Source organism: Trachypithecus francoisi, unplaced genomic scaffold (genome assembly GCF_009764315.1).
Source record: "Trachypithecus francoisi isolate TF-2019V2 unplaced genomic scaffold, Tfra_2.0 Contig01558, whole genome shotgun sequence".
Taxonomy (NCBI): Eukaryota; Metazoa; Chordata; class Mammalia; order Primates; family Cercopithecidae; genus Trachypithecus; species Trachypithecus francoisi.
The window spans coordinates 3,443,495-3,457,880 of NW_022681440.1; the positions used below are offsets into that span (position 1 = coordinate 3,443,495).

Consider the following 14,386-nt stretch of genomic DNA (forward strand, 5'->3'; position numbering starts at 1 on the left):
TTAGCTATCTAGTTGCATCCGTTGATAAGATGGATAAGAAACCCTCAATTTCTTAAAAAGTATCCTTTCTGGGAGGTAATACTTGTGTTCTGACCTTACGGTCATTCTGAGGTTTCAGGGGACGGCTGTGCAGCCACACACTCTGCCTTTCCTGTCTCGAATGCTGCTGCAGCTCTCGCTTCCAAATTTCAGCCTCCTTTGCCATCTGCAGAGGCTGAGAAGTTTCAAAATCACCCAGCCCTGATTCCTTTGTGTTTGACAGTCCTCCCCTCAATTTATGTCTTTCCTATCATGTTTTAAGTATCAGCAGCAAGAAGAAATCAAGCGGCCTCTTGGACACATGGCCTGGAAATCTCCTTAGCAGTTCATCTGTGTTTGTCACTGAACACCCTGCTTCCCACCTAATCACAGAACCACTTCTGCTAAACTTCTGCCACCTCTTTCAGTCTCCAGGAATGTCTCTCCCTCTTTCCGAGTCCCACCGAGAGTATCGTTACAAGATAGATTTCTACTAGTTGTCTATTCGAGGCACCTGAGGCCTTCTCTATGACACTCCCCAAAATGTGGCAGCTCTGACCCACTACCCAGTTCCAAAGCTGTGCCCACGTTTGCTTCAGCAACACCTCATGCCCAAGCACTTGAGTCTGTGAGTAAAAATTCCAGCAGAGAAACAAATCCACTAGGATGGAGACCAATGTATGGGCTTAGATCAGGGAACTGGCTCTTACAGTTGGTAGGGCTGGCATCATATCTGGATTCTGAAAGACCAGCTATTGGGAAGGAAAGATAGGGATCAGGCCAGGCTCCCCGGGAAGAAGTCAAAGCTGCTGTCCACAGGCAGGAGACTCTCTGTAAGGGAAATTCTAAGCCCTCTTTGAAGACTTCCCAAATGATTATGTAAAGGCCACACAAAATAATCTCCTTAACTTAGAGTCAGTTGATAAGGGACATTATTTATGCCTCCAAAATCCCTTCACAGGAGCACCTAAGTTAGTGCTGGATTGAATAACTGGGAAAGGTATGTGTTTATTTCCCAAACTATGTATGTGACTTTGAAATATTTAGTAGCTAGACTAAAAAGGTACAGAGAAACAGGTGAATTGAATTGTAATAACATTTTATTTAACCCAAATACTCCCAAATAGTATCACATTAACATATAGTTAATACAAATACGATAATGAGATGTTTTACATATTTTCTTTTTTTCATACTGTGTTTTGGAAATCCAGTGTGCGTTTTATACTTAGAGCAGAGCTCGTCTCAGACCAGCTGCATTTCAGGTGCCCAGTAGCCACGTGTGGTTAGCAGCTGCCACATATGACAGCACAAGTTTAGACGTTTACAGTCGTGATTTTCTTCCTCACTATGAAGAGCCATCAACACCCTTGTAGTTGTGAAGAGGAGAAATGAGCCCCAGTGAGTTGTGCCCCACTTCCTGGCTGGCATCCCTCTGTAGAACACTCTTCAATTAAAATCTGTAAGTTCCTCAGGTTGACAACTTTTAAGAACCCTGAGTATGTCACCATTCCCTCTTTTAAGTAGCGTCTCAATTTGTTTCCAATAATGGATTCATCCATTAGGGAAGAGCAGAAAAACATTTACAAAAGTGGAGCTTTTATAACTAACTATTTCTATAAAAAGATAACATCAGATATCTAAAGTGTCCAGGACAACGGACAAATGCTACCTAAAACAGACTACGGGGAATCGTTCTTTGCTATCGATAGGTTCTGTACAGCAGGGACCATTTTCCAAGTTCATTTGTCACTCTGCCATTACCACAAAAATTAGTATCTAAAAAGACAGCATTGGCCCAGCATGGTGGCTCACGCCTGTAATCCCAGCACTTTGGGAGGCCAAGGTAGGCAGATCACCTGAGGTCAGGAGTTCAAGACCAACCTGACCAACATAGTGAAACTCCATCTTTACTAAAAATACAAAAATTAGTTGGACATGCTGGTGCATGCCTGTAATCCCAGCTACTGAGGAGGCTGAGGCAGGAGAATCACTTGAACCTGGAAGGTGGAGTTGCAGTAAGCAGAGATCGTGCCACTGTACCCCAGCCTGGGTGACAAGAGCAAAACTTCATCTCAAAAAAAAAAAAGACAGCATCATAGTTTTGAATTTTCTTGATTCATGCTTAGCCTCTAAAGGTGGCCTAATAATGATCGTTTCTGCCACATATTCACCACTCAACCATCTATCAAATACAACAAAATGCCCCTGATCTGAACATCATGCCCATTCTGAGCATAAATCTATTCCAGCGAGGTGTGTCCAGGAAGGACTGACTCTCAAGGTTCCTATTTTCATGAAGGGTCTCTAACTCTGAAGTAATGATCATGCCTTCTCCGGAGCAGGCATATCTGATGGAAGCATTTGATACATTGCAGTGAGTCAGAAGTGATCCTTCCATCTGGAGGCTGGTGTGGTTAGCCAATGCTTACATTAGCTAATTAGCTCTGAGAACCGGGGCAACATTACCTTTTCTTCCTGTTACCAAACAGATGAATGGTTGTCATAGCTCAGTAATTATACAAGTGATTTTGTTTGAAATTACGCTTACTTCATTTAGGAATATGAAAACAACCATTATGATTTTTTTGCAGGGTAAAACATTATGAGCTGTGTAAAACTGTGTGAGTATCTTTAACTGGCAGTAGATTTTTAAAATAAGCAAACCAAATGGAGAGAAGAGTATCTGGTTGTATTTTTTTTTAAGTAAAACGTTCAGGCTGGTACTTCATTCCATCAGTCTTTAGGGGTGATTTATGTAGAGAACTTCCTTTAATGCTAATGCTCTTTGATCAGTAGAGTTAATGTTTTGAGTTGCTCCCTGAGATGAAAAGCCCTCTAAGAAAAATAAAGTATTATTGGCAGTTGTAACTGTGGTTTCACGGAAGCTAATTGGAGCCAGCCAGAGCCAGAGAAAAAGTTATTATTGCCTTGGAATTTCAGATTAGATTAGCTAAAAATTATCCTTAATTTATGAACTCATCATTTACCAAAAACTTTTACAAGTTTTTCTTTTCCATCCGTGTTTTCTGTCTGTGTAGAAATGACCTTTTAAAGAGTAATAAGAAGATCATTTACCTCAAAAGATGACTCTTCATTCTACCAGGTTACAGATCCAGTGTCGGTGTCAGGATAATATTTTGTGTATTTGATCAGGTAGCCACTATCTCAGAGATTTAGAGAGGCAAACACAAGGTTAACTTTTTAATTCCCATGAATTTTGAGAAATTTCTATTGTTGTTTCCTGACTCCTGAAGCTTTATACTTTTTACCTGAAGGTCACCTGGGAGAAAATATATTTTTCTTCTTATTATTTTTACTAAGTTATTGGCAATAATATAGTTTCGTATCTTATACTACTCTCATACTCTATTGGCATAAAATAACCTGAAAGCTGACCTTCAGTTAGCGTTTTACATTCCTAGAGCAGGCCACATTCCTGGAGCAGGCCACATTCCTAGAGCAGCCACATTAGCTAATTACATTCCTAGAGCAGGCCAGGGATGTTTCTCTCTTAGGATTCTTGCACTTGGTTTCCCCTCTCTGGAGTCTCCCCCTCCCTCCAGGTATCCGTGTGACTGTCCATTTATGCCTTTCATAAAATGCCGTCTGAGCCCACGTCCTTCCATAACCACTTCTTACAGAGCAGGCCTTTTCCCTCACTATATAAATCTTTTATCTGCCTTTCTTCAAAGCTATTTTCTCCTTCTGCCATTATATGTTTGTGTGTTTGTTAATTTCCTGCTGAAGGCAAGAAACTTACTTTTGTTCTCTCTCCACCATACCCTCAATGTTCAACTCATAATGAGCACTGCATGTCTACTTTTTTTTTTCTTATTTCTTTTTTCTTTTTGAGACAGAGTCTCCCTCTGTCACCCAGGCTGTAGTATAGTAGTGCTATATTGGCTCACTGCAACTTCCGCCTCCCAGGCTCAAGCGATTCTTCTGCCTAGCCTCCCGAGTAGCTGGGATTACAGTCACCTGGCACCATGCTCGACTAATTTTTGTATGTTTAGTAGAGACGAGGTTTCACCATGTTGGCCAGGCTGGTCTCAAACTCCCAACCTCAGGTGATCCACCTGCCTCAGCCTCCCAAAGTGCTGGGATTACAGGCGTGAGCCACCGTGCCCGGCCATGCTGTGATATGTCAGGCCATGTAGTAAATGCTTTATTGTCTTCTTTTATTCAATCCTCAGAGCACTCATAAGTGGAGTTATGATTATTCTAATTAAATAAACTGAGTGGCTTAAAATTACATAAGTTAAGATGAGACAGCTACCAACTACCTAAGCCAGGCCTGGAACCGGGCGTGGTGAAGGAAAGGAAGCTTTTAGCCTCTGTGATGTATTAACTTCATTATGGTTGACAATCTGGACATAAAATTTGTGCTGGATAAAAATATTTTCTCCTAAAAACATATGAGAAATAGACTATCCAATATAATTATGAATTTGCTTTAAAAAAGCTTCTAACGTGACCCCTGAAATCCCACTAATTTAAATTTAATCAATTAGAATCTTTCTTCTTTCAAGTAATTTGATTGAGTAGTTACTATAGAACTATAAGATTTCCTGGAACTGCGTTTAAATAAACAGATAAGTTATTACTTTATATTAAGTAAGATAAATTGCATGAAACAAGCCTATTTTGTACTTAATAAATATTCAGGGATTAAGTGGATAAATGTCAAAATGGCACACATTGGCATCCAAAATTGGTTAGTTTTCTTCTCCCTTTCCACTTTCCCTCCTGACATATTATAATTCCAATTTATCATTCTGTGAATTCTACTTTTACTGAGGAGACAGAAAAGATGTAAGTGAAGTTTGAGTTTACAGGTTTGGAAAACTGTCAAGCAAGTAATACCAGGTGTACATTAGGCCGCAGTTATTATCCAAGTACATTTATCAAGCATGTCAGTGAATTTTACTCTCTATTAGATGTTATATTTCCAAGAGGCAAGGCCTTTGCAAGACTAGAAAGAGGCATTCTTTCATAGTTTGTATAAACGTGCATCTACACATTTCCACTATGGCAGCTTATGGAGAGAGATCTTGTTTTAAAAACTGGCTTGGCACTGGTATGTTGTAGTTACTTAATTATGCTGCTTAATCACCTACTTCACTGACTAATTGAATGCCTGTTTAGCGCAGAAGCTAAGGGAAGGAAAGGAGTTTCCCTGCCTCTAAGGATGCTGTGAAATTGTCCAGTCCCAGTCAGAACAGCTTCCCTGGGCTGTCTCCTGTGTGAGGAGCTGCCCAATCAGTTCTTTGCATGAAGCGAAAACCCAGCAGAGTCCGTGAGTGAAGAGAGAGGCAGGTGAGAAGCCTTCAGATGTCTAGGTTTCTGAGTCAGATCTATGGCATCGTTTCGTGAACTCCCAGAACTTTGGATAAATTCGTATTCAAATAGATCCCCCCAATAGGCGACAAAGCAACATAGATATGGTTTTTAGATAAGATGATGGTAGCCATCTGCTTCCTTTGCAAGGGCCTGCGTGCATTGCTGAGATTTTCTCGACACCCACTATTCTTCCTGCCTTGTAGGCTGCTGCACCCTTGCCCGTCTAACTAGAGGACTTCTAAGGAAGGACAGCAGACATCCCTAACAGATCATCCCCAAAGCTCCCTGACACTCATTCATTGGATCTACTCAGTATGAAGCTCAGCCCCGTGTCATCTCTTCTTTCTCAGCCTGTCCCATTTTCTTCTCTAGCTCTTCTTTTTCTTTTTTCCAAATACCAAATTTTTAAAAGTTTAACATATGATAGACATGAGAAATCATACTCTTCTGGTGCTTCACAGCAGGCACCTAGGACACAAAACGATGGGCAGGCCCAGCTTTAGGGATCCTTCCGTCAGGGAAGCTGGGGGAGGGGAAGATGTGGGTGTGTTCAATGGAGGGCTGTGTGCTGGCTCTTCTCTCTCCACGATGAAATTCAGAGAAATTAATGTAATCTTTCCTGGCCCAGGTAATAAGGTGAGCTGCAGGACAGCTAGAGGACAGCAGACACTCTGTTCACCACCGTGTGGACATCAGCTGGTGGAAATCACAATAGCTCAAGCCACAGGGTGGTTGTTTAATAAGGACTCTACAAATGCATGGTTGAACTTGCAGTCGTTCCAGTTGAAAAACTGAGAGTTATTCTGTCTAGTAGAAAACCCTAGATGCAAGGAAGCAATAACTAAATAAATCATAACGAGCCAGATAAGGGGCACATCGTCAGATGGTAAAGAAGCAGATGATTAGGTTGGAGTAGATTTAGAAAGGCAAACACTGAGAAAGGAGCACAAGCTTTCAACAATGTCCTAAGAAGGAGGGTTAAAATAACATAATTACAGTTAGGTTATGTGACTTAAGGCTGTTACACCTATTCAGAAGCTACGCTAATATTTACTGAGGAAACTATCAGATGCTAAAAATTGTTCTAATTGGTGAAGTTAGACAAATGAACAAACCAGACACAAATCTCTGGCCTGAATATTCCCAATATTCATTTCAGATGACCACTTTGATGGCTTCATACAAAAAAATGCAAAAAATAAATAATTTGTTATGAAAATATGTTGCAAAGATGGAGAGAGATTTCTAAATTTAAAAAGAAACATTATGGGTTCATTTGCAAGCTTTTGGTAAAGAATGTCTGCGAAGGAACTGGGCCCATGACTCGCTTTATGTGAAACTCCATACTTCAGAGGCCTGAAAATGTGGTGGACGGACTGGTTTCCTATGCATATTTTACTAAAAGTTGCTTCACAAATAAAACATAATGCATGAGATGCATTTCATGAGATGCTGGTAGCCAATTTTCATATGCCAAGTGAGGGGCCAGCTTCACAGCAGACACCTAGGACACAAAGCCAGGGGCAGGACCAGTTTTAGGGATCCTTCCAGCAGGGAACTTCTGGGTCAATGCCGGCTGAACCTACCTTGTCAGGAGGATTGTAACAAATGACTTTCCCCCTGCAAATGTTTTTCAGATGTACTTTTTAAGAGCTTGAAATGCAGACTGACCATGCCAATATGGTTACATTGATTCACAATTAAATCAACAAGTGTTGATGAACGCCACATGATGTTTAGAATAGCTGTTAATTTAAGTGTTACAAAGTAGGAAAACGCAACATAAAGGTATTACAACTCAGATTTTATTGATTAGCACTTTTTTCAAAGGTTTTCTAGTTGGATAATGCTAATATTAGAGGGCTTTAAGATTTCACATCTAAAGTGTATGATCCTCTCTGAGAACAGCTCATGAAAAACAGACTCATTAGACAGTGAGATATTAGCATACAGAAGGGGTCCATGTTTTCATTCAGTCCTTTGTCCAGTGTCCGACACACCTACTGAGTTTTGAAAACCCAGTTATGTTTTACCCATGTTTGTTTTTCATTTGGACAGTAAATGCCAGTATTTTAAAAGTTAATTTTTAATTTTTATTTATTACTTTTTTTTTTTTTTTTAGTAGAGACAGGGTTTCACCATGTTAGCCAGGATGGTTTCAATCTCCTGACCTCATGATCCACCCGCCTCAGCCTCCCAAAGGGCTGGGATTACAGGCGTGAGCCACCACGCCCAACAAAAGTTAATTTTAACACACTTATCAATGTAGAATAGGTCAATTTTTAGCCAGTTATTTCCATAGTAAGTAGAAAGCAACTGAACAGTTATCTCAAATCATCTTGTCCCATTTTCACATGTCTGAAACTACAGCATTGTATGCAGTGCTGAGGAGGGACAGGTAAATGCAGAAAGAGGACTGTTCCTAAGGTCAGGGAGTACATAACCTTTTAGGAGAGAGAGATCTCAAATGAATAGTCACAGTAGATTAAAGATTAAAGAAGTATTATGAGGAATAGGCATTATTTGTCTTACTATTATTACCATTATTATTACATTGACATGCATGAAAGAGAGAAATGTCTGGTTCTGGAGGCCTTTGGAAAACCTGTGTTCAGTGGTTGATTCTTTTTCCCCCACAAAGTAGCCCTTGTTAAGTCACAAGTCCTGTTCTGCTGAGTTTTGTAGCGGAGGCTCCTAGAAGAATAACTGACTTGAAGACAGGGTTAAACCCAAGGAATGAAAAAATAAAGGATGGGCTATGATGAGGATTAATCCTTCCTATGAAACATTTTTTTCAGTTTGTGTCATAGGATGTCTTAGGAAAATGAAGCATAAGCTCTCTTACATTAATTTCCTCTTGTGAAATTAGTTTCTTCTCCTCCTTTCTGAAACCCAGTTTAAATTATTAATGTTAAAACCAGAGTCTGTGCTGACATTATATTTCTAAACTATGTCTATTGATTTGAAAAAAAAAAAAAAACTCCTTTCATAAAGTGGAGGCCAATTAAATTATTTTTATATTCCAGACTAAGTTGTATATATTGAATTATGCAATTTCTATGCTTCGCTCAGTCTTTCATTTCAACTTTAAGATTTTTTTTATTTTTAAAGTCACCATTCCTATTTTCTTTTTTTAAACTTTCAATAATGTTTTAAGTTCCCATTTGCATTGTGCTGTAAATAAATTGTTATAGTTTGTTGCAGAATAGAATCTAAAGGTCGAAAGTAACTTTGGAGATCATCTGCTCCAAAATCCTTTTTTAAAGTTGAAAAGACACCGTTTATTGGAGGTCACACAGTGTAAGAGGTAGCTGAGATGGTAACTCTGGTTGAATTCCACTCAATGGTGCCTTTCCCTCTGTCTTACTGCAGTCACCCACAATTAGGTGTGTATGGAGACTCTCTGAACAACGAGACATACATGAAGACTCTGTCTGAGTCACAATGGGATTTGAAATGGGCTACTTTGGTATTGACATTACCCATGGTGCTATCATCTGTTAGATCCTTTGGTGAGTGGAAAGGCCTTTGGAAAACATAAAGTGCCCCAGCATAACACTGCAGATACCAAACAAAAATACTGCCAGCCCAGCAGTCTACTCGCTGATTGGAGTCCATGCCCCAATCGGAGTCCATGCACCATATTTTTACTGTGATTAAATAATAGCTAACTTGAAATTTCCCATAAATGTTATGTCTTTACCAAACTGACAAAATGTTCTAGAAGATAACCTCGTTTCTATGTGTTTCCAGCTAGAACATGTGGATCCAATCTGCGTGGGCCCAGCGGCATCATCACCTCCCCAAATTACCCGGTTCAGTATGAAGATAACGCACACTGCGTGTGGGTCATCACCACTGCCGACCCGGACAAGGTAAGGCTCCACCCGCTGTGGCTAATGCACACCACCCTCTGATAGGATCTGCTGTTGAAGCAAACAGCCCAGCAAAGGCCATCCGTCCTTATACTTTACTGTTTGAATTTAAAAGTTCCGGCTGCATCCTGTGTCTAGATGCCACATTCATTGCAGAGCAGCCTGAGATTCAGATACAAACTGAGTATTCTCAGTGTGGTGCCATTTAGTGGTTCTAGAGATGAAGTCTGTGTTCCTCCTTTGTGTATCATAGTGCTTTCTCTTGTGTCTTTTTCAACTCAAGTCTCATCCACTATATCACAAGCTTTCTTAAATACCCCAGTATTTTTGCATAGTATGACTAAGTGTTGGAAATGCTCCTACTATACTCAGACACAAAAATACTGTCTTTTGGCCAAGCTCGGTGGCTCAAGCCAGTAATCTCAGCACTTTGGGAGGCCAAGGTAGGTGGATCACTTGAGGTCAGGAGTTCTAAAACCAGTCTGGCCAACATGGCGGAACCCCATCTCTACTAAAAAATACAAACAAAAATTAGCTGGGCTTGGTGGCAGGCACCTGTCATCCCAGGTACTTGGGAGGCTGAGGCAGGGGAATCGCTTGAACCCAGGAGACAGAGCTTGAAGTGGGCCAAGATTACACCACTGCACTCCAGCCTGGGCGACAGAGCAAGACTCCATATCAAAAAAAAAAAAAAAAAAAAAAGATACAAAATAATACTCTCTTTTGAATCGTTTTCTACAGTTCATGTGTTTCTTCCCATAAACTATATACATTTTTTAAGAATTAAACATCTGAGCATGTTTTCCTATTTCTTATCTTAAATACTTTGTGTAAAATATATATTTCCTCCAGGGTAGTAAAAGAGGACAATACTATGTTATTTCTCTGTAAGTTTGCATACATAGTTTGCAATTATGTTACTACATTTTCAATCTTAGGATAGAAATTGTAAACACAATCACGTTTCATTGGCTATCAAATGAATTTTTTTAACTTCTTTTAAGTTCACTATAGATGCTTGCCAGTAGGAAGAAAAAATAAGGTAGACATCTTCATATTGATTTGACTTAAAAAAAAAAACTGTCAGGAAACTGTTATAGGTATGGATTTCACTTAAATTATGTAATATTAAAATAATTATATTTATAGTAATATTAAATTTACTGAACCCCACTATTTACCAATTATTGAGATATTACCAACAGTTCTGTGTCTAAATGATTGTCTCTTCATTTTTACATTTTATTAAAATATCCATCTTATTTATATAGCTTCCTCTCAAAGCTGTTGAATTTCCAGTTCTAAAAGAGAAGTGTTCTGATTTTAGATTCAGTAAAGTGTTCATCACAGATGCCTTTTGGTTTTGGCTGGCTTATTTTAGTTCTAAAATCTCAGTTATTATTTATGTAAAAATTCAAGCTTTAATGAGCAGAGCTGGGTAAAACTCTAGGGTATTGCAGGCTTTCTGAAACACTGAGAAATTTCTGGGCTGTCTTTGCTGTGACAGAAGCTTCCGAGTTTGACTCTGGTATTTCTCAGTATACTAGAGCTGTGTGGTACCCTGGGACATCAACTATAGTGCTACATACCTTGTTTTTTCTATATGCTACTCAATGGTTTAGTTATTCCATTTTTTACCAAGAACCTACTATTTTTCAGTACTTACAATCATCACTTTAGAAACCAGCTCTACCACTCAGCAGTTGCATGAATTTGGGCAAGAGATATAGTAATAGCATTTACCTTAGAGAGTAGTTGTGAAAAATAAATCAATCCACATGTTGCATAAGTAAATGCAATATCATTATTATAAGCTGCTAATACTGGTACTGTAACATAAACAAGCATAAGATGAATAGGAAAAAAACACTTATTAACAATTCACTATTTACTAAGCCATCTCATTAATTTGTCTAACAAAACAGAGAGTTGTATTTCAATCTGAATTAAAATTATATACTATATGACTAGTTTATTTATAATTATGTTTACTAATTTCTGCCTTTACATACTTTTAAATAATTAGAATATTCTGTTTGGTCTCCAGAAAGTGAAATCATACAATATTGAGAATTTAGAAAAGTTCTGAAGGTTAGATAGTGGAACTTTCCAGAGTAGAAGAAATAGTAGAACAATTGAGTTTGTTTGGGGGGTATATTAGGGGTTGATTTGAATTAAGAGTACATAGATTACATGCATTTCCATAGGGACTCAAATAAAAGCAAATATTTTATATTAGAGGGATTGAGATGTGATCGAGACCAGAACTATCTGATGGGGACATTTTTAAAATACAGAATTATGTTACTTCTGCAATTTGAGAGGCAGAAGGAACTCTTCTTGGATTTTTTTTTTTTAAAGAAAACATAGCTAAAAGAAATTAATTAGATCAAATCAAGGGATTAGTTTAGTTAACCTGTATATGTTCCAGGTGGTTTTATAAGAATTGCATGAATCTATCACAAATTTTAAAAGTGTATGAAAGTGGAGATTACATACAATTAGAAACGCTGGGCGGGAGAAACACAGCAATGAGCGGCTCTCCAGGAAGCTCCCTGCCTCTGCTGCCTGTGATGAGGTTGCACCAAGCCCCTCTCCTGTCCACCTCCCTGCTCTTAGCCCACTGCATAGTGGCAGAGCCTCAGCCCTGCCTCAACGACTCCCGGAATCTCCTGCTTTCTGCCCCAGGCTCTGCACTCAGAGTTTGCAAAGCCTGCAGGAGTCCTCTCCTCCTTTTGACACAGCCTCACCTGGACTGAGAGGGGGCTCCCACCGCCCTTCCTGGCTGGAGGAGTGATCCAATGCGCCCCTCTAATGGGTCAGGCAGAAAACTCTGAGATGAATTTTCACAGCTCTGCAGCCATCCCTAGCAAGATGGAGCCAAATGCCTGCAGGGACACTGACTCAGTATCCCACTCACGGGTGGGATTTCTTTCCATCCCCTTCTTTCGCTTCTCTTGAAGTCAAATGAATGGGCTGCCGTCTAGCAAGGCTGGGCTTTAGGGGGATCCACGAGGAGACGAACTTGAACACGCAGTAACATCACTTCTTCCTGTAGCCCTTTCGGCGGAGAGGAAGGAAGTACCCCCTAACAGCTTTTTAGAAGGAGACGTGAGAGGCAGAGTTTGGAATCTAATACAGTACTTCAGATGAAAGCTGGTAAGGTCTGAAACAGAGCAGACACCATGGAGTGGTGCCGGGAAATCATCCCAGACTTGTCTCAGATGGAGACTCAGCAAGACTGGAGACCTTACAGCACAGGGAGGGAGGAACACAAGAACCCCGAGCATGGGAGGAGGAACACGGGACCCCCGCGCACGGGGAGGGAGGAACATCCTGTTCTCTTGGACCTTACACCCCTGCAGGCTTCCCCCTGCAGCGGCCTCCAGTACGTGCTGTGGGTGTGGGAAACAGGAGAGAAGGAGATGACACCGTGGGTGAGAGTCAAAGCCAGAGGCAGGTGAGCATTCCTGCTACCTTCGCAGAGGAGTCTTGGTAAATCTCTGCTGCCTTGAACAGTTACTGATAATGCCTCTACTGCATTCTCAAAATCTTTCCAGTTCAGAACAATGTATGTTCTCTATACCTTTCACCAGGGAACAGACTTCAGGAACCAATTTCTTTACGTAGGAGAGGTGTGTGACATTAGGCACAGGGATAGCGAGGTGCTTACTGTCCATCCAAGTCCATGGAATGGGCAGAGGCACAGTTAGAATTCACAGGTGTGTTGTTAGCCGAAGAAACCAGAAATTAGGATGACAGCATGCAGAAAGCAGACTATAGTCCAAGAAAGCCTTGTTGATGGCGTTGTTTTTCTCTCAAAGTCAATTGGAGGTAAATTTTGCCTCAACTGTAGTGAGACTGATCTTCCAACTATAAGTGCCATTACAGAGTTTTAAAAGACTGTAGTGTTTTGCCCTGGAGTGGAATATCCACGGTTTCCATGGGAAAACGCTGCCACCAAGCTAAGTCTTCAAGGGAATTGATTAACATCTTTCCAGTACTTTCAAAATTCATTTAAATCCAGATTACACATCAATAATCATAAATATTTTATTCTATATGAAAGATGTGCCTATAGCACATTTCAGTTTATATATGATTTTCCTACACATACTAGAATAATTGAAATTCTATCTAAAAAGAAGCTTAGAGTTCCTATTGTTTAAACCTTTTACAACTCGACAGAGAGGAAGTCAAGATCCAGGAAAGTGAAACTTCTTGTCATCCCATTGCACTGTGAGAACGCTTTATTAGCTTGCTTGCTTCCCACCATAAATAAATGAAAGAACAGGCCGGGCGCGGTGGCTCAAGCCTGTAATCCCAGCACTTTGGGAGGCCGAGACGGGTGGATCACGAGGTCAGGAGATCGAGACCATCCTGGCTAACACGGTGAAACCCCGTCTCTACTAAAAAATACAAAAAACTAGCCGGGCGTGGTAGCGGACGCCTGTAGTCCCAGCTACTCGGGAGGCTGAGGCAGGAGAATGGCGTAAACCCGTGAGGCGGAGCTTGCAGTGAGCTGAGATCCGGCCACTGCACTCCAGCCTGGGCGACAGAGCGAGACTCCGTCTCAAAAAAAAAAAATAAATGAAAGAACAGGTTATTTGCTACCTCAATAGGATATTTTTGGCTGTAAGTAACAGGAGAGCCAACTGAAAACCAAAAGTTTGGGGGTTACCTTATTTTACATAACAAAGGGGCAGAGTCAGGGAGCTTCCAGGTTGTATTCAGTCGCTCTGTGGTATCACTGCAGCTCAGGTGTTTGACATTTTTCCTGCCCCACTCTCCAGAGAGGAGACAATGTTTCCCCTCAGTTCTCACGACATCTGCAACCATCCGAGGCTTTAGTTCCAGATTTGGTCATGTGTAATGAAATGAGGCATGTTTGGCTAGAGATGGAAGACATGTTTCCTAGAATTTGTCTTCCTAACTTCCTTCATATCCCATTGGGTCAAATGCCTGTGGTCCAGTTCCCACGCTGCCAAGGAAAGAAATATCTAGAAGCCAGGAAGAGGAGCCGATGGTTAGTGTGTGCTGATCAGTGGTGTCCATCACATCCAGGCAAGCCAGACACCAAGGAAAGAGGTTGGAATTAACACTAGTATATCTTTTGCATATGATGTGATTCAAATCACACTATCTTCCTT

General features: G+C 40.5%; 1 protein-coding gene across 1 annotated transcript in view; it reads left to right on the forward strand.

Annotated features, from left to right (window-relative positions):
* The window catches only part of CSMD1 (CUB and Sushi multiple domains 1), a 2,074,981-nt gene that overhangs the window by 1,442,469 nt on the left and 618,126 nt on the right, over window positions 1-14,386 (forward strand). The window contains exon 10 of the mRNA XM_033177634.1: window positions 9,115-9,236. Coding sequence (XP_033033525.1) covers window positions 9,115-9,236 — 122 coding nt within the window. The remainder of the gene's footprint in view (window positions 1-9,114; window positions 9,237-14,386) is intronic.